A 21,410-nucleotide genomic window follows, 5' to 3' on the forward strand; every position below is an offset into this window, starting at 1 on the left:
GGCACACTTGCCCCTAAATGAGAAATTTAGGGGCAAAAAAACTTTTTTTAGGGGCAAATTTTTAAATAACAATTTTACCATTATTTATATCGATTGTTTTTGATTAAAAAAAAAAAGAAAAGAATTTTATATAATTTTTTTTAATAAAATATATATATTATATAATCATACTTGTAGTTGTATTATCTGCGAGACATCGCCACCACGAAACAAGTCAAAATGCTCGCTATATGCAACCAGCTCCACTGTCTGTGTGTACTCGAGTAGCCTCCAGCTACGGCCAGGATTCTCCGGAGCTGCAGCTGGACCCTATACTGTAGCCTCCAGCTACGGCCAGGATTATCCGGCGCTGCAGCTGGACCCTATTGACTATATTCAGCGTGCCCTCAGCTCGAATACGCATCGACTCATAAGACATTGATATCAGGAGCTATCTGTAGCTACTGCTATATAAGACAACTCCTCAGTGAACTATTTAGTTTAATGGGACGTTTCGTTTTGAACAGTGAGCTAACGCGAGCTATCATGCACTACTAGACTTGCTGTAGCATTTGTTGATATCAGGAGCTATCAGTAGCTAGCCTGCTGGCAGGCTCACCGAGGTCCCAGTGTCCCACTAGAGACTAGTGTTTACAACAGCCACGGGTGCGGGAGGAGGAGGAGCAGCAGACGCCGCAGCTCTCTCCGTGTGTCTGAGTTCAGATCACTTCGGCTCACTATAGGAGGTCGAACGCGTCGAAAATATGAAGCAATACTAACTTTACTTTTCTTCATAGCTAAGTCAGCCAGTCTATCAGAGTGAGTGCTCAGTCGATTGTTCCCGCTGATCATACCTGCTGAGTGCTCACTGCTCAGCTCGCGTGAGTGGCGTCATCACACGCCTTGGATAATTTAGGAGTGAAATGCGAATGCAAGGCTTGAAAGCACTACTCGCAAGCCCGCCCCCAGATAATATTTACCAATCGCAACGGCCAATTAAAGGGGCAATTCGCGATCATCTCGTCGCAGTGTACAGCCCTGGTATAGCCCTGATATAATACTCTAATATGCTCATATGGCTCCCAATTATTTTACACGCCAGAGTGGCTGAGTAGCCTCTGTAATTTACCAGCCCAAGAGGAAATCTACACGCCATTGGCGTTTGGCGGGTGCTTATTTTGTTCCCCGACTACAGGCCATGCTACCCCCCCCCCCCCCCCACCCACTCGCAACTAATGGAACTCTTTGTCACACAAATATCCACAAATGTGCACGTGATCACACACACACACACACACACACACACACACACACACACACACACACACACACACACACACACACACACACACACACACACACACACACACACACACACACACACACACACACACACACACACACACACACACACACACACACACACACACACACACACACACACACACACACACACAAATTCCAGGTGACACCCAAAGAGGTCTGTTCCTCATGTCAACATACTGCTGACTTGGTGTCACACCTAACTTCTAGGTGTGTCTCGCTCTCTCTCTCTCTCTCTCTCTCTCTCTCTCTCTCTATGTAGGTTATTGTTTAGAGAGGGAGAGACAAATTTGATCCGAACAATTACCGTGGGATCTGTGTCAACAGCAACCTTGGAAAAATCCTCTGCATGATCATTAACCACAGACTCATACATTTCCTCACAAACAACAATACCTTGAGCAAATCACAGATTGGCTTCCTACCAAATCACTGTACAACAGACCACATTCTCAACCTCAGCACCCTAATCGACAACCAAATAAATAAAAACAAAAGCAAAGTATACTCCTGTTTCGTTGACTTCCAAAATGCATTTGACTCAATCTGGCACAAGGGTCTGCTGTACAAACTGTTAGAAAGTGGCATCGGAGGGAAAACCTACAACCTCATAAAGTCAATGTACACCAACAACACATGTGCTGTGAGGTTTGAGGAAAAACACACAGACTTCTTTCCTCAACGCCGTGGGGTTAGACAGGGGTGCAGTTTGAGTCCAACCCTCTTCAACATATACATCAATGAACTGGCAAAAACATTGGAACAAACTGCAGCACCTGGCATCCCCCTAGCAAACACAGAAGTCAAATGCCTACTGTTTGCAGATGACCTGGTGCTGCTGTCCCCAACAAAAGAAGGGCTACAACAGCACCTTGACCTTCTGCACAAATTCTCCCAGACATGGGCACTGACAGTAAACCTAAACAAAACTAAAGTTATGATATTCCAAAAAAGGCCCAGCCTACAACAACACAAACACAAATGCGCTAGAACACACAAAAAACAACACATATCTCGGCCTAAACATCAGTGCTACAGGGAACTTCAACCAAGCTGTGAACGACCTGAGAGACAAAGCAAGAAGGGCTTTCAGTATGTTAACCTGGGTTAGTGTCAGTATGTTAACCTGGGTTAGTGTCAGTATGTTAACCTGGGTTAGTGTCAGTATGTTAACCTGGGTTAGTGTTTAGTATGTTAACATGGGTTAGTGTTTAGTATGTTAACCTGGGTTAGTGTTTAGTATGTTAACCTGCGTTAGTGTTTAGTATGTTAACCTGGGTTAGTGTCAGTATGTTAACCTGGGTTAGTGTTTAGTATGTTAACCTGGGTTAGTGTTTAGTATGTTAACCTGGGTTAGTGTTTAGTATGTTAACCTGGGTTAGTGTTTAGTATGTTAACCTGGGTTAGTGTTTAGTATGTTAACCTGGGTTAGTGTTTAGTATGTTAACCTGGGTTAGTGTCAGTATGTTAACCTGGGTTAGTGTTTAGTATGTTAACCTGGGTTAGTGTTTAGTATGTTAACCTGGGTTAGTGTTTAGTATGTTAACCTGGGTTAGTGTTTAGTATGTTAACCTGGGTTAGTGTTTAGTATGTTAACCTGGGTTAGTGTCAGTATGTTAACCTGGGTTAGTGTTTAGTATGTTAACCTGGGTTAGTGTTTAGTATGTTAACCTGGGTTAGTGTTTAGTATGTTAACCTGGGTTATTACATGGCGTTTTCACATTCGCCGAAATGCTTGCTTGTGATTGGTCAATAGCCCCCCGACTGCGGTCATTATTTTTCAATAATGACCACAGATTTTTCAATAATGACCGCAGAGCGCAGCTGTTCGTAATCAAGCCCACTGACACACTGTTTCAGTGCAATTAGACACTGCCGTGCCGGCGATGAGAGGGGGCGGAGCCAGAACACAGCGGAGCCAGAACACAGAGGCTGCCCGCGATAATAATAATCACTTTATTTGGGCTGACAGAGCCACAGAACAACTGCGATTTGTCAAATGAATTAGGTATATTGTTAGTAAGTTAGCCATGTAATAAGCGGGATAATGTATAGCCTACTCGGTCATTGTCGCAAAATAATTGACCTTCACTACGTTTAAAACACCTCGGCGCGGCGCCTCGGTATTTTAAACTCCGTGTCGGTCAATTATTTTGCGACAATGACCTCGTAGCCATACATTATCCCTTACTTAGTGTTTAGTATGTTAACCTGGGTTAGTGTTTAGTATGTTAACCTGGGTTAGTGTTTAGTATGTTAACCTGGGTTGGTTACCAATGCACATCAAGTTGGTGTGTCACCAACACGACTTTCTCCGTGGACTTTCTCAGTCACAGCTGATACATTTTTTTTACAAGCACTACATACTTTTGGACTGATCATCTGAGCTCCTCTCCAGTTGCTGCTACTGTGTTTAAATCCAAAATATTGATAAATCCTCTGCCATTGTTGTGTAACATGTCACCTGTTCTCTAGTCTTCTTCAGTCTCGGCTTCACGTGAAGTTAAATCCTCTCTACAACTGAAACTAAGTTGTTGCATAAGTTGTTAAAGGGGCAGTAGGCAATTAATTTACTCATTGGATGCCTGAACACAGCATGACACCAGTATCACTGACTACCATGGCAAGCCAATAGAATATCATTCTATTTAACCTCTTAAGCCCGGAGCCCTATTTTCTGAAAATCCTATTTTCTGAAAATTAAGTAAATGGAATATTGCTCCACTTCTACAAGGTCCATTTGCATATTCTTGGTATCTAGGGACATATATGGACCTCAGTGAATGTATTCACAGTGTCCGAAATATTGTGTCTATTACTAGGCTTGCTTAAATTGTGATGAAACAAAGGAGAATATAAATTATGATTTTTCTTTGCATCTTTGACAGTGAATAACACCATGCTAATAATGACCAGACATGAAAAACTGATCTCGTTCAGTACCCTCTTGAGATCATGTGTACAAAAAATCTAAGGAAATGAATAAAGGGAAGATGATTAAACAGAAGGTTCTGTAGATACAGTACTGAATTCTCCCATCCGGACCAATGCAATTTGAAATATTATTATAGAATATAGAATAGCAGGCTTATAATTACCTTATTATAGCCAATTCGCACATTTATATACATATATTATCTTTCAAATGGCCGAGTTCAATTTGGATTTAGTATCACCAGGCGTGCATAAGAACAGATAATGAAATCTACTGTAAATACAGAAGCTTTTTTATTTTTATCAGGGTACAACCGTTTTGAAACTAATTTCAAATCTAATTGTTGCTACATGCTAAAAATAGGGAAGAGAAACTAACTGCGCTTCAATATATGTCAATAACGTTAAGTGTTGTGGTTTATTATCCCGAATAATAAGAGATATTAAAAAAAATGCATACAGAAGTATGAAGCTTGAAACCCCATAGAGGCTTTTGGGAAGTGTCGTTCTGAAAAATTCCAACGCTGATCAAGAGCTAGCGGTGTCCTCTACAAAATGGCCACAAACAATACTACAATTCCCATGGTTACAATTTTCCAAAATGGTCGCCTCTCGCGAAGTAAACAAGACCAAAACGAAAAGGAAAATCTAACAACACATTAACCTATTGGTAAACTAACGTATTGATGATAATATAGAGATGATGATGATGGCGCCGCTCCGACCGGCTGCCTCTCTGTTCGCTCCGTCGAGACTGTGTTTACTTTTGTTAATATTTATAGTTTTTAGAGTTTTGTGCGTACCAACTGTTGGTGCATTTAATGTATATGACCGTCAGTCACTCATAGATATTGGATTACGGGAAACTTACCAACTGGATTACTCGCTGGATCAGCTTTCCGAACCGCATCAATGGCCTGAAGAAATTCTCCGGAGATTAGGACCAGATCCTTTGTTCCCAGAGCCCAGGAAAAGACGACGAGGAAAGAGGGCTGGGATCCGTAACAGGCTGAGATCCAGACGCCACCGTACACCACTGCCCAGTATATTGCTAGCCAATGTACAATCAATTGACAATAAACTGGATGACATCCGAGCAAGGATTCAATATCAAAGAGACGTTAGGGACTGCAATGTCCTCTGCTTCACCGAAACATGGCTCACACCGGAGGTTCCAGATCACGCAATTCAACCAGCGGATCACTTCTTTATCCATCGCAAGGATCGGTCATCAGAGTCCGGTAAACAACGTGGAGGAGGTATTGCCTTCATGTTTAACAAAAATTGGAGCGATCCAACGAACGTGAAGGAATTATCCAACCACTGCTCCCCAGAACTGGAATATATAACCATCAAGTGTCGTCCTTTCTTCCTCCCGAGGGAGTTAACGGCGATCGTCCTGATCGGAGTGTATATTCCACCGCAAGCCAGCAACAAGGTTGCGCTCTCCAGACTACACGACGAGGTAAATAGAATACAAGTGGCTAACGTTAACGCCGCCATTTTAGTACTGGGAGATTTCAATAGCGCCAATCTGAGAAAGGTATTGCCTGACTTCTATCAGCATGTGACTTGCAACACCAGAGGCGGTAACATCCTAGATCACTGTTACACGCAATTTAAAGGTGGCTACAAGGCTCATTCTGATAGTGGCTTTGGTAAATCAGATCACGCGTAAATTTTTCTTTCACCAAAGTACAAACAGAGAATTAAAAGTACTCCCGTAGTCTCGCGAGAGGTGCAGAAATGGGATCTGACGTCAGAAGAGACGATCCGGTCAGTGTTTCACTACACAGACTGGAATGTGTTCCGCGACACAGATAACATTAATGTCTACACGGAGACAGTGCTGGACTATGTTTGTACTAGGGTGAAAGAAACAATCCCCACTACCAAAATGAAAGTTTACCCAAATCAAAAACCCTGGGTAGACAAATCCGTCCGTGAAGCTCTGAGAGAGCGCACCAAAGCATACAATGACGGCCTAGTGGCAGGCAACATGAATGACCACAAGGTGGCGCGACACAACGTAAGGAGGACAGTGTCAGAGGCCAAACGGCGCTACAGGGATAAAATTGAACTCCAGTTTGAACAAGCTGACTCTAGAGCTATGTGGCAGGGGCTCAAAACGATGACAGACTACAAAGGCGCCTCCCTCAAACTGAACAGTGACATCTCCTTAGCAAACGACCTCAATACCTTCTATGCGAGGTTTGATGCTGGTAATAACAACACCAGCTCACAAGCCTCGGCAATGGGGGGGGGGGGGGGGTCGGCTGCTGATGGAGGCGCAGGGTTCAGGGTAACAGAGCATGAGGTGAGGCGGACCTTTAAAAAAGTGAATATCAGGAAGGCAGCAGGTCCGGACGGCATCCCCGGCCGCGTCCTAAAAGTCTGTGCCGACCAACTGGCCCCAGTATTCACTGACATATTTAACCTGTCTTTAGAACAGGCTGTCATCCCCACCTGCCTGAAGAAGTCCACTATTATCCCTGTACCCAAAAAATCCAAGCCTGCTTGCCTCAACGACTACCGCCCTGTAGCTCTCACCTCCATAGCCATGAAGTGCTTTGAGAAGCTAGTAAAGGGCTACATCTGCTCCTCCCTCCCCATCAACATGGACCCCCTGCAATTTGCATACCGCCCCAACAGGTCCACGGAGGACGCCATATCCCATGTGCTGCACACAGCAGCATCACACCTGGACAAGAGGCAGGGGAACTATGTGAGAATGCTATTCATCGACTACAGCTCGGCATTCAATACCATAGTCCCCTCCATACTCATAGCCAAGCTCAGGGACCTGGGCTTGGGCTATGACCTCTGCCAGTGGGTCTTGGACTTCCTGACTGGCAGACCCCAGGTGGTGAGAGCAGGCAACTGCACCTCCTCATCCATCACCCTCAACATAGGGGCCCCCCAGGGCTGTGTTCTGAGTCCCCTCCTCTACTCCCTGTACACACACGACTGTGTGGCTCAGCGGAGTAGCAATACAATCGTCAAATTTGCTGACGACACAGTGGTGGTGGGCCTGATCTCTGCCAACGACGAGAGGGCCTACCTGGAAGAGGTCAAGGTCCTGGCGGGATGGTGCCAGGAAAACAGCCTCTCCCTGAACGTCAGCAAAACAAAGGAGATGATTGTGGACTTCAGGAGGTCGGGGGTCAAGGACTACAGCCCCCTCAGCATCGACGGGGCACCGGTTGAGAGAGTCAACAGCTTCAAGTACCTCGGAGCCTACATATCCGAGGACTTGACATGGACCACACACATTAACAGTGTGGTGAAGAAGGCACGACAACGCCTCTACTTCCTCAGGCGCCTAAGGAAGTTCCAAGTCAGCCAGAAGATCCTTAAGAACTTCTACTCATGTACAATAGAGAGCATCTTGACTGGCAACATCACCTCCTGGTTTGGGAATAGCACTGCACAAGACCGAAGCAGACTACAAAGAGTGACACGTTCAGCCGAACGCACAATTGGAGGGGGGCTCCCCACCCTCCAGAACATTTACTACAAGCGTTGCAAGGGCAAGGCTAAGAGAATCATTAAAGACTCCAGTCACCCGAACAACTGCCTCTTTGAACTGCTGCGGTCAGGCAAGCGATACCGGAGTCTCAAGGCGAGCACAGAAAGACTCAGAAGTAGCTTCTATCCCCAGGCCATCAGGCTGCTAAACGAACAATGAATGAACACTACACAACAACAACCACCAAACGCACATAGCACACACATCCACACGCACACACTCACTTTAAACAAACACACTGTAGCACCCACTCCACACACTTTATAGCACACACCCACTTTAAACAAACACACTGTAGCACCCACTCCCCACACTTTATATTTATGGATGAAGGATTGCACTACAACTCGTACACCTTACTGTAAATTGTACCTAAAATTGTACCTCATCCCATTTCTGCTTTGCACTAGATAGTACTGTACATTAGTACACTGCATAGTATTGTGTATTGTATATTATATGGTAACTCAGAACATTGTACATATGTCTATACCGAACACTGTGACCTCATTTTCTTCTTCTAAATTCATGCTATATTATGTTATTATGTTATTTGATACTATCTTGTCTAGCACAGTCTCTGGAGCGTAACAGTAAGAAGCATTTTGTATGAAAGTATTCTGTACTTCTGTATGACAACTATTAAAGAACTTGAACTTGATATACATTATAACTGCTGTTGTGACATGGTTATGATGTTTATACTTGAATACGTTTGACAAAAAAAAAACGATACTTTTGTCAAACAGTCTAGAGGAGAGATTGAAGTACTGTGTGTGTTCAGTAGTAAAGCTACCGTTACACCCCTAGTCAGTACTGTGTGTGTTCTGTAGTAAAGCTACCGTTACACCTCTAGTCAGTACTGTGTGTGTTCTGTAGTAAAGCTCTCTCTCTCTCTGAAGGACCTCAGGGGTTTCTGGCTTGGATGCATCATGTTCACTCAGTCGGTCACATGTTCATAATTCCTAGTAGAGAGAGCACACACACACACACACACCCACACACATGCACCCACACGTACATACATACATACATACAGACACACATACACAACACAAGCACGGGCGTCGGGTACCAACACACATACATACACACACACACACACACACAAGCACGGGTACCAACACACACATACACCCACACACACACACACACACAGGCGTACACTAATGTAGGCCTAGGTATGCATGTGAACACACACAGTCCAGTGGTATTCCTCCTCTCAGCCTTCAACCCTCACAGCAGTAACAGAACAGAACCTGGGTCCAACAGAACAGAACAGAACCTGGGTCTAACAGAACAGAACAGAACCTGGGTCCAACAGAACAGAACAGAACCTGGGTCCAACAGAACAGAACAGAACCTGGGTCCAACAGAACAGAACAGAACCTGGGTCCAACAGAACAGAACAGAACCTGGGTCCAAACAGAACAGAACCTGAGTCCAACAGAACAGAACAGAACCTGGGTCCAACAGAACAGAACCTGGGTCTAACAGAACAGAACCTGGGTCTAACAGAACAGAACAGAACCTGGGTCTAACAGAACAGAACCTGGGTCTAACAGAACAGAACAGAACCTGGGTCCAACAGAACAGAACAGAACCTGGGTCTAACAGAACAGAACCTGGGTCCAACAGAACAGAACAGAACCTGGGTCCAACAGAACAGAACAGAACCTGGGTCTAACAGAACAGAACCTGGGTCTAACAGAACAGAACCTGGGTCCAACAGAACAGAACATGGGTCCAACAGAACAGAACCTGGGTCTAACAGAACAGAACAGAACCTGGGTCTAACAGAACAGAACAGAACCTGGGTCCAACAGAACAGAACAGAACCTGGGTCTAACAGAACAGAACAGAACCTGGGTCTAACAGAACAGAACAGAACCTGGGTCCAACAGAACAGAACCTGGGTCTAACAGAACAGAACAGAACCTGGGTCTAACAGAACAGAACAGAACCTGGGTCTAACAGAACAGAACCTGGTCCAGGTCTGTTTATATTTCACAATCAAGCAAACAGAATGTTCTAGTCATATTCCTTCTGGCTAGTCTCTCCCCTTCCCCCCCTCTCTCTCTCTCCCCCTCCCCTCTCTCTATCCCTCTCGCTCTCCCTCCCTTTCCCCCTCTCTCTCTATCTCTCTCTCCCTCGCCTCCCTCTCTCCCCCTCCCTCTCTCCCCCTCTCTCTCCCCCCCTCTCTCCCCTCCCCCCTCTTGACTGCAATAGAAATTATTGGAATGAGGTGAACAGACTGAAAACATGATCTAATTAGATAAAACAGATGATGTCTATATATTTGTATTGCAGATGGTAACAAAGTATTCCGTTGGCGACATAATTAATGGTCCCAGCCCTGTAGTGAGGTACTGGTCCCAGCCCTGTAGTGAGGTACTGGTCCCAGCCCTGTAGTGAGGTACTGGTCCCAGCCCTGTAGTGAGGTACTGGTCCCAGCCCTGTAGTGAGGTACTGGTCCCAGCCCTGTAGTGAGGTACTGGTCCCAGCCCTGTAGTGAGGTACTGGTCCCATCCTCATGTCAGACGTATATCAAATGAGAGGTTAAGAACTGATCTCAGACCTGCTTCACCTGCAGCGCCTTCACGTTGTAACCACTAGATGTCGCTGGTGAGCTGAATAACCTACAGACCACACATCAACCTTCCCCAAGCATGGGGCCATGAAGACACACCTCCTCCCCAATACCTTTAGACCCTTCCTACCCACCTCTTGCCGAGACAAGTCACATTTCTTTCCCCTCTCCCTAGACCTTCAAGGTCGTTCCCATCGCCGGCCCTCACTGCCTCCCTGAAGCCGGTCTTGACGTGTGGACTCTACCTTCTTCAACGGATTCAACTCCCTACTCAAACTACAATATGGATCTAGTAAGCTGGTCATTTGCAGCGATCGATCACATCTTTTCTTCAAGGAAGCAGAACGCGGCTGATCCGCTATGCCCAAATGAAACATTCCAATCAGGTTTTTCTATCGACAGCTGGGGAAAGTGGAATTCGATCTGCCTCTTTCCTCTTGAGATTGAGGACGTAGAGGATTTGTATATCTTTGCATTCATGCTGATCGGAATGGGATCGATCGCCATCTGGATCTGGTTTTGTATAAGAATAATTTGGAAAGACGTAAACCGCCTGGAGGTGGCTGTAGCCAGGATGGAAGTCTCCCACATGGAACTGTTAAAGAGACTCGCTGTATATCATTCGGACGAACAATCAAGATCACAGATCATGCTGGGGATCGCGCAGGAGATTAAAAGCGTGACAAATTCAACTCCCTGGTGAAGACACACCTCACTGACCCCTCCCTGGTGAAGACACACCTCACTGACCCCTCCCTGGTGAAGACACACCTCCTCCCTGGTGAAGACACACCCCCTCCCTGGTGAAGACACACCTCCCTGGTGAAGACACACCTCACTGACCCCTCCCTGGTGAAGACACACCTCCTCCCTGGTGAAGACACACCCCCCTGTAGGCCCTCAGGGCCTCTCTCCCCCCCTCGCTCTCTCTCTCTCTTTCTCTCTCCACCACTCACCCTCAGGGCCTCCCAGCATGCCTTGCTGCTGCGGCTTCACAGTCTCCAGTCCGATCAGCGAGGAAGAGGAGGACGAGGAGGAGATGGAGGAGGAAGAGGAGGAGCAGGGAGAAGGAGATGACGGGGGGCACTGCGAGCTCTGGCTGGGGATCGCCGACTGGGAGCTCTGGAGGCGAGTAGAATAGAATAGAGTAGAGCAGAATACAGATGAGTAGAACAGAATAAAATAGAGTAGAATAGAGTAAAACAGACCAGAATCCAGTTTAGTAGAACAGAACAAAATAGAATAGAATATAGTAGAACAGAGTAGAATAGAGTAGAGTAGAACAGTAGAATGATAGAATCAAGAATAGAGTAGACCAGAGTAGAACAGAGTAGAATAGAGTAGAACAGAGTAGAACAGAGTAGAATAGAGTAGGACAGAGTAGAATAGAGTAGAACAGAGTAGAGTAGAGTAGGACAGAATATAACAGAGTAGAATAGAGTAGAATAGAATAGAACAGAGTAGAATAGAGTAGAATAGAGTAGGACATAGTAGAATAGAGTAGGACAGAGTCGGACAGAGTAGAGTAGAGTAGGACAGAATAGAACAGAGTAGAATAGAGTAGAATAGAATAGAACAGAGTAGAATAGAGTAGGACAGAGTAGAATAGAGTAGGACAGAGTAGGACAGAGTAGAATAGAGTATGACAGAGTAGAATAGAGTAGAATAGAGTATGACATAGTAGAATAGAGTAGAGCAGAGTAGAATAGAGTAGAATAGAGTAGGACAGAGTAGAATAGAGGACAGAATAGAACAGAGAAGAATAGAATAGAACAGAGTAGAATAGAATAGAACAGAGTAGAATAGAGTAGAATAGAGTAGGACAGAGTAGAATAGAGTAGGACAGAATAGAACAGAGTAGAAAATAATAGAGTAGAATAGAGTAGAATAGAGTAGAATAGAATAGAACAGAATAGAATAGAGTAGGACAGAGTAGAATAGAGTAGAATAGAGTAGGACAGAGTAGAATAGAGTAGAATAGAGTAGAATAGAGTAGAACAGAGTAGAGTAGAACAGAGTAGAATAGAGTAGAACAGAGTAGAATAGAGTAGAATAGAGTAGAACAGAGTAGAACAGAGTAGAATAGAGTAGAACAGAGTAGAGTAGAGTAGAACAGAATAGAGTAGAACGGAGTAGAATAGAGTAGAACGGAGGAGAACAGAGTAGAGTAGAACATAGTAGAACAGAGTAGAACAGAGTAGAACAGAGTAGAGTAGAGTAGAGTAGAATAGAACATAGTAGAATAGAATAGAGTAGAACAGAGTAGAACAGAGTAGAGTAGAATAGAGTAGAACAGAGTAGAATAGAGTAGAACAGAGTAGAACAGAGTAGAATAGGGTAGAATAGAGTAGAACAGAGTAGAATAGAGTAGAACAGAGTAGAACAGAGTAGAATATAGTAGAACAGAGTAGAACAGAGTAGAATAGAGTAGAACCGAGTAGAACCGAGTAGAACAGAGTAGAATAGAGTAGAATAGAGTAGAACAGAGTAGAGTAGAACAGAGTAGAGTAGAACAGAGTAGAATAGAATAGAGTAGAACAGAGTAGAACAGAGTAGAATAGAGTAGAATAGAGTAGAACAGAGTAGAATAGAGTAGAATAGAGTAGAATAGAGTAGAATAGAGTAGAGTAGAATAGAGTAGAACAGAGTAGAATAGAGTAGAACAGAGTAGAACAGGGTAGAATATAGTAGAATAGAGTAGAACAGAGTAGAGTAGAACAGAGTAGAATAGAGTAGAATAGAGTAGAACAGAGTAGAGCAGATGAGAACAGAGTAGAATAGAGTAGGACAGAGTAGAATAGAGTAGAACAGAATAGAGTAGCACAGAGTAGAGTAGAGCAGAGGAGAATAGAGTAGAACAGAGTAGAACAGAGTAGAATAGAACAGAGTAGAATAGAGTAGAATAGAGTAGAATAGAGTAGGACAGAGTAGAATAGAGTAGAATAGAGTAGAACAGAGTAGAGTAGAATAGAGTAGAATAGAGTAGAACAGAGTAGAATAGAGTAGAATAGAGTAGAACAGAGTAGAGTAGAACAGAGTAGAGTAGAGTAGAGTAGAATAGAGTAGAGCAGAACAGAGTAGAACATAATAGAGTAGAACAGAGTAGAATAGAGTAGAACAGAGTAGAGTAGAACAGAGTAGAGTAGAACAGAGTAGAATAGAGTAGAACAGAGTAGAACAGAGTAGAACAGAGTAGAATAGAGTAGAATAGAGTAGAACAGAGTAGAACAGAGTAGAATAGAGTAGAATAGAGTAGAATAGAGTAGAGTAGAGTAGAATAGAACATAATAGAATAGAATAGAGTAGAACAGAGTAGAACAGAGTAGAGTAGAATAGAGTAGAATAGAGTAGAACAGAGTAGAACAGAGTAGAACAGAGTAGAACAGAGTAGAATAGAGTAGAATAGAGTAGAACAGAGTAGAACAGAGTAGAGTAGAACATAGTAGAGTAGAACAGAGTAGAACAGAGTAGAACAGAGTAGAATAGAGTAGAACAGAGTAGAAAAGAGTAGAATATAGTAGAATAGAGTAGAACAGAGTAGAATAGAGTAGAATAGCGTAGAATAGAGTAGAATAGAGTAGAATAGAGTAGAATAGAGTAGAATAGAGTAGAACAGAGTAGAGTAGAATAGAGTAGAACAGAGTAGAACAGAGTAGAATAGAGTAGAACAGCGTAGAACAGAATAGAGTAGAACAGAGTATAACAGAGTAGAGCAGAGGAGAACAGAGTAGAACAGAGTAGAACAGAATAGAGTAGAACAGAGTAGAACAGAGTAGAATAGAACAGAGTAGAGCAGAGGAGAACAGAGTAGAATATAGTAGAACAGAATAGAGTAGAGTAGAGCAGAGGAGAACAGAGTAGAATAGAGTAGAGTAGAACAGAGTAGAATAGAGTAGAACAGAATAGAGTAGAACAGAGTAGAGTAGAACAGAGTAGAGTAAAGTAGAACAGAGTAGAGTAGAACAGAGTAGAACAGAGTAGAGTAGAGCAGAAGAGAACAGAGTAGAATAGAGTAGAACAGAGTAGAATAGAGTAGAGTAGAGTAGAGCAGAGGAGAATAGAGTAGAACAGAATAGAGTAGAATAGAGTAGAACAGAGTAGAACAGAGTAGAATAGAGTAGGACAGAGTAGAATAGAGTAGGACAGAGTAGAACAGAATAGAGTAGAGTAGAGCAGAGGATAACAGAGTAGAATAGAGTAGAACAGAGGAGTAGAATAGAGTAGGACAGAGTAGAACAGAATAGAGTAGAGTAGAGCAGAGGATAACAGAGTAGAATAGAGTAGAACAGAAGAGAGTAGAATAGAGTAGAAAAGAATAGAGTAGAGTAGAGTAGAACAGAGTAGAGTAGAACAGAGTAGAACAGAGTAGAGTAGAACAGAGTAGAGTAGAGTAGAACAGAGTAGAACAGAGTAGAGTAGAACAGAGTAGAGTAGAGTAGAGTAGAGTAGAGTAGAACAGAGTAGAACAGAGTAGAGTAGAGTAGAACAGAATAGAGTAGAGCAGAGGAGAACAGAGTAGAATAGAGTAGAGTATGACAGAATAGAATAGAGTAGAACAGAATAGAGTAGAGTAGAACAGAATATAGTAGAATAGAGTAGAATAGAATAGAACAGAGTAGAATAGAGTAGAATAGAGTAGAGTAGGACAGAATAGAACAGAGTAGAATAGAGTAGAGTAGGACAGAGTAGAATAGAGTAGAGTAGGACAGAGTAGAATAGAGTAGAACAGAATAGAGTAGAGTAGAGTAGAACAGAATAGAATAGAGTAGAGCAGAAGAGAAGCCCCCTTGTTGCAGTCTAGTTCTAGCTGCAGAGCTTTGAGGCAGCATGTCTGTGTGGATATTACTAAACCCAATAAATAATGCATCAAATGCACAAACTGCTTTGCTAGCTCGCTCTTTTTATAACAAAGATATTTATAGAGGCAAATTAACAAGGGGCCAGGCATTTTCAATAAAAAATGTAGACTTCAAAGGCTAATAAAGCCCTTTCTAGACACAGAGTCACACAGTGTGTAAATACAAAGCCACCCGCGTCCGTGTTGCTAAGAAGACGGTTACGTTGTGTTCCATTTGAAGTCGGAAGTTGGAAATTCCCAGTTGGGAGGTCGGGGTCACGACCTTACAGCCTGAAGCGTGGACCAGTGAGAGGCTGGTGTTAAACGTAGTGACCTCACAGGTGTGTTGATGTTGAGAATCTAGTCCATGTGCAATCATGCGACTCTCAGACTTCAAGGGTCCTTTCATTGCATGTTTCCCAACAGGAAGTCGGAATTTCCAACTTCCCGACACGTCTGGAACGCAGCACTATGATAAAGCCATCGTCGCCTGTAAGGGAACGACGACGAGTCAGGAATCTATCACCTGGAAGGCGATCTCTCTCTTTTTTTTTTGTATCTACTTTTTCTCCTCCTTTTTCTGTGATTTTTCTCCCATCCCTATTTACCTCTCGTGCCAATTCTCCCTCCCCTGTCCTGATCGTTGCTCGCATGTGCCCCCCACTGGCCGGTTGTAGGGAGGATAGAAGCCTTGCATCACATGTCCCCTCCGATACATGTGGATGCAGCCAGTCACATCTTTTCACCTGCCAGCGTGGACTCTGTGGCGAGGTGTAACGTGTGGGAGGCTCACACTGCCCCCGCCATCTCCTGTCTCTGCAGTGCAGGCGTCCCCCAACCGACCTGTAGGAGTCGCTGTTTACAACGTCCAGATTACCACCCATCGACTCCCCTCCCGCTGTACTCTGCCAATTGAGTCAGTATGACGGCCGGCCCAAGCCGGAGGCAACGCCGACAGCCGGATTCGATACCGGTGCCTCTTGCGTTGGTGACGAGCGCAATAATGTCCGCTGCGCCACCCAGCCGCCATGAAGGCGATCTCTCTCGACAAGACTTCTGTATCGACACACAGACCTCGGTCAGGGTCAGGGTTAGGGTCAGAGGTTAACCTCTGTCAGGGTCAGGCTGTTCAATTGGCTTAACATGGGAAAGATATTATAAACACATGGAGGTTGGAACCAACAGCTGGCAGGAGAGGGTGCTTGGGTTAGGGTTACTACACGTCCTGCGCCTGGCAGGGGGTTCAAACCCAGGGCTCTATCTGCCAGGCTGAAGGGCTCTATCTGCCAGGATGAAGGGCTCTATCTGCCAGGTTGAAGGGCTATATCTGCCAGGTTGAAGGGCTCTATCCTGCCAGGTTGAAGGGCTCTATCTGCCAGGTTGAAGGGCTCTATCTGCCAGGTTGAAGGGCTCTATCTGCCAGGTTGAAGGGCTCTATCTGCCAGGTTGAAGGGCTCTATCCTGCCAGGTTGAAGGGCTCTATCCTGCCAGGTTGAAGGGCTCTATCTGCCAGGTTGAAGGGCTCTATCCTGCCAGGTTGAAGGGCTCTAGCTGCCAGGTTGAAGGGCTCTAGCTGCCAGGTTGAAGGGCTCTAGCTGCCAGGTTGAAGGGCTCTATCTGCCAGGTTGAAGGGCTCTATCTGCCAGGTTGAAGGGCTCTATCCTGCCAGGTTGAAGGGCTCTAGCTGCCAGGTTGAAGGGCTCTATCTGCCAGGTTGAAGGGCTCTATCTGCCAGGTTGAAGGGCTCTATCTGCCAGGTTGAAGGGCTCTATCCTGCCAGGTTGAGGGGCTCTAGCTGCCAGGTTGAAGGGCTCTAGCTGCCAGGTTGAAGGGCTCTATCCTGCCAGGTTGAAGGGCTCTATCTGCCAGGTTGAAGGGCTCTATCTGCCAGGTTGAGGGGCTCTATCTGCCAGGTTGAAGGGCTCTAGCTGCCAGGTTGAAGGGCTCTATCTGCCAGGTTGAAGGGCTCTATCTGCCAGGTTGAGGGGCTCTATCTGCCAGGTTGAAGGGCTCTAGCTGCCAGGTTGAAGGGCTCTATCTGCCAGGTTGAAGGGCTCTAGCTGCCAGGTTGAAGGGCTCTATCCTGCCAGGTTGAAGGGCTCTATCCTGCCAGGCTGAGGGGCTCTATCCTGCCAGGCTGAGGGGCTCTAGGTGCCAGGCTGAGGGGCTCTAGGTGCCAGGCTGAGGGGCTCTAGGTGCCAGGCTGAGGGGCTCTAGGTGCCAGGCTGAGGGGCTCTAGGTGCCAGGCTGAGGGGCTCTAGGTGCCAGGCTGAGGGGCTCTATCCTGCCAGACTGAAGGGCTCTAGGTGCCAGGCTGAAGGGCTCTAGCTGCCAGGCTGAGGGGCTCTAGGTGCCAGGCTGAGGGGCTCTAGGTGCCAGGCTGAGGGGCTCTAGGTGCCAGGCTGAGGGGCTCTAGGTGCCAGGCTGAGGGGCTCTAGGTGCCAGGCTGAGGAGCTCTAGGTGCCAGGCTGAAGGGCTCTAGGTGCCAGGCTGAAGGGCTCGGCTGGTGGTTACCTGGGAGGGGACCTGAGCGCTGGCCGAGCCTGCGTTGTGCATCCCCATCCCGTTCTCCAGCAGGAACTCCTCCAGGTCCATGTACTGCAGCTGAAACAGGCCTCCCCCGTCGCAGGGCAGGGTCCGCTCCCACAGCAGGGGGCCCAGGAAGGCAGACTGGGAGCCGGCACGCAGGGGGCCGGAGCCTGGGGCCACGCCCGCCGCCACGACCGCCCCACCCGGAGCCCCGGCCCCGCCCGCCGGGGACGACTCCTCGTCCGATTCCTGCGGCTTGTCTTTGTCTGGAAAGGATGGGAGGCGTATTGATTATTGATTAGGGTATCACTGATGCCAGTGATGGGATATCGGGGGCAAATACCAGGCTTGTGAATAGAGGAGAAGACGCCACACATCGCTTCCAACATCCCATAATTAGATGCACCGTTTCCACACCAGGTCTTTGTCGGGTTAAAACTTTCACAGGAAGAAAGATGACCTCGCTTCCTGAAGACCAAGTGTTGAAGCATTGTATCTAATCATTTTGTCATTTTGACCAAAATAAAGCTGGTGTTTACCAGTAATCTTTTTTTTTCTTTAAGGTTTATTTTTGCATTTTTCCAGCTTTTTTTCCCTGGTCAGACATGACCGACAGAGGAGAGGGTGAACGGGAGAAGAGTGGGGAAGACATGCGACAAAATATCCCCCGGGAGCGGGAGGCGAACCGGGGACAGCCGCGTAGGTGTGCAAGGCACTATGCGGTGCGCCACGAGGGAGCACCGTTTACCAGTAATCTTGTCCTTTATACTGCCTTTGGGCTGAGAGGTAAAGTCATATTTTGCAAACTTGCATAATTATCAACATTTGTATCTCTCGTTACATCCTCAAGCAGTGGTGGCCCATCAAAACTACACATGAAGAGCTGTGGAGGATAACCAACCAGGGCAGCATAGCTACCACCATCAAAACCACACATGAAGAGCTGTGGAGGATAACCAACCAGGACAGCATAGCTACCACCATCAAAACCACACATGAAGAGCTGTGGAGGATAACCAACCAGGACAGCATAGCTACCACCATCAAAACCACAAATGAAGAGCTGTGGAGGATAACCAACCAGGACAGCATAGCTACCACCATCAAAACCACACATGAAGAGCTGTGGAGGATAACCAACCAGGACAGCATAGCTACCACCATCAAAACCACACATGAAGAGCTGTGGAGGATAACCAACCAGGACAGAATAGCTACCACCATCAAAACCACACATGAAGAGCTGTGGAGGATAACCAACCAGGGCAGCATAGCTACCACCATCAACACCACACATGAAGAGCTGTGGAGGATAACCAACCAGGGCAGCATAGCTACCACCATCAACACCACACATGAAGAGCTGTGGAGGATAACCAACCAGGGCAGCATAGCTACCACCATCAACACCACACATGAAGAGCTGTGGAGGATAACCAACCAGGGCAGCATAGCTACCACCATCAAAACCACACATGAAGAGCTGTGGAGGATAACCAACCAGGGCAGCATAGCTACCACCATCAAAACCACAAATGAAGAGCTGTGGAGGATAACCAACCAGGACAGCATAGCTACCACCATCAAAAGGAGAGAGTGGAGCTGGATAGGGCATCATACCCTTAGGAAGGACTCCAACAACATCATTCACTAGACAGGCATTGGACTTCAACCAGCAGGGTAAGAGGAAAGCCGGTAGGCCGAGAAACACCTGGAGACGTTCCACACTCCAAGACCTAAGAACATCGAGTGAGCTGGCAAGAAGCAAAGGACCTGAAGAGAGTGAGATGGAGAGCTCTGGTGGACGCCCCGTCGCCCTATGCCCCCCAACGGGGTAAAGAGGATTAAGTCAAGTAAGTCAAGTATCTCTCTTGCAGGGGAGGAAACTAACTTTTTGGCTTACCAGCCAACTGGCGAGTATCTGATTTTTTTTACCAGCCAAACAGATTTTTTACCAGACAAAAAAAATCGCTAATTGTGATAATTACTTCTTTGTATGTCAAGCCGCGTCAATGTTGTGTATGCATCTGGGTAGGCACACTGTGCCTTTAAGACAGCACGGTGGTCTTACGACAGTGCTGTGAAGTACCGTCAAGTGTTGTGGTAACGTCAGTTGGGTTGGTGTGCTGTTGTGCACAGTGCACTGGTTGAGCTAGCCCCTTTCGTGACTGCGATGTGCAAGCCAGGGGCTTTTGAGCATGAAATAAAATGTCTAACCTTACGTCGTAGTCCGGTGCTTTTTTGGAAACATTATAGTCATAACAGATACACCTAGCTGGCTGCTTTGAGCACACGGGGCTAACGTTAGCTAGCAAGCAGCTATAGCTAAAACGCTAACTAGAAGCTAACCACTGTATACAGTTCCAGTAGACTAACATTACACCTCTGTGATTTAAATGTGTCCTTAGTAACTTATACTCGAGGGTTGTACTAGGGTTGGATGCAGTTCCCCGTTGGTCAGTCTGTCTGTTTTCCATCTTCTGCTGTGTTTACTGTTATCTGTTTGCGAGTGCTCCTGATGGCTAGCCTAGTACCGCGGGACTTTTATTATTATATGTCCGCGGGTTGGCCAGTACTGCGCAAACGTTTATTAAACATTATATGTCCGCGGGTGGTCTTGTGCAGTGCTCTCGTGGCACTGTCAACTAAAGCGAACACTCAGAAGACGCGCACCGTTTGCCAGTGCAGTGATTGCAGAATGTTTTATTTTTTTGTATACTCGCCAGCAGGGGAGGAAACTAACTTTTTGGCTTACCAGCCAACTGGCGGGTATCTGATTTTTTTTACCAGCCAAACGTAAAAAATACTAGCATTTGGCCAGTAAAGTGGCCTAATTTCCTCCCCTGCTCTCTTGGCTGATTTATGAATCGTTTTCAAATAAACGCTAGATTATCGAGTATTTGTGTTCTTATGCACGATACAAAAGCGGGCTGAAAAATAATTAATTCGTGCCGCGCTCAGCGCCTAACGCCACACACACACACGTTGTGAATGCTGTGAAAAAAAAACTCTGATTAACCCAAAACTGGTAACATAGTCCTTACCTCAGATCAGATGTTCTGCAAAAAGATTAATCCAATTCCTTATCGCCATTCCAAATGGTTATCGTGGCATTCACCGCCAACATTTTAAAACCTCTTACCACGCAACGGCCCGTATACGGGCCCTCTTGAGGACCATTTGCCCCCCGGCGCGACACGCCACTTTAGCGACCTCTAGCGGCTCGGGTGTGCATATTTTTTTATACAATATATATATATCGAATTAAAGCCCTATTTGCTGCCTGTCGATTGTCTATTGACAAAATCCGTTCAGCGGTTCTCGAGTTACATGCCGATATGTGAGGCGTGCACCGAAGTAGATGGCAGACGTTATATTTTTTCAAATACCACTCCCGACTGCTGAGCCTGTCAATCATTTGGCGATCTCGAAAACTATTGGACAGGGTTGTAACGAATGAGTGTGTGGCTTTCCAATAGTACCCCACGTGGGAATGAGCGAATCAGGGATCTAGGTGACAGGGAGAGATATTTCCGCGGAATGCATTGGAGTCAATGAGGGAATAGTTTTCTGCAGCCTTTTTCTTCTCACTTTTTACCAAAATCACTCCTAATCACTAATTTCTGAACGGTTCAGGCTATGGACCCAGGGTGTTTTTTCAGCCTATCCAATTTTTGGGGAAATATTAC

At 45.8% G+C, this 21,410-nt stretch overlaps 1 protein-coding gene across 1 annotated transcript in view; it reads right to left on the bottom strand.

Moving 5' to 3' along the window:
- Nucleotides 1–11,002: 11,002 nt before the first annotated feature.
- LOC311239734 (hepatic leukemia factor-like) overlaps nucleotides 11,003–21,410 on the bottom strand; it is a gene marked incomplete at its 3' end in the record, with an annotated part of 38,067 nt that continues 27,659 nt past the window's right edge. The window contains exons 2-4 of the mRNA XM_084338431.1: nucleotides 17,707–17,987; nucleotides 11,312–11,477; nucleotides 11,003–11,007 (exon numbers count right to left, since the gene is read on the bottom strand). Of these exons, the coding sequence (XP_084194557.1) occupies nucleotides 11,003–11,007; nucleotides 11,312–11,477; nucleotides 17,707–17,987 (452 nt within the window). The remainder of the gene's footprint in view (nucleotides 11,008–11,311; nucleotides 11,478–17,706; nucleotides 17,988–21,410) is intronic.

This window comes from Notolepis coatsorum (assembly GCF_963971535.1).
Source record: "Notolepis coatsorum genome assembly, contig: SUPER_13_unloc_1, whole genome shotgun sequence".
NCBI lineage: Eukaryota > Metazoa > Chordata > Actinopteri > Aulopiformes > Paralepididae > Notolepis > Notolepis coatsorum.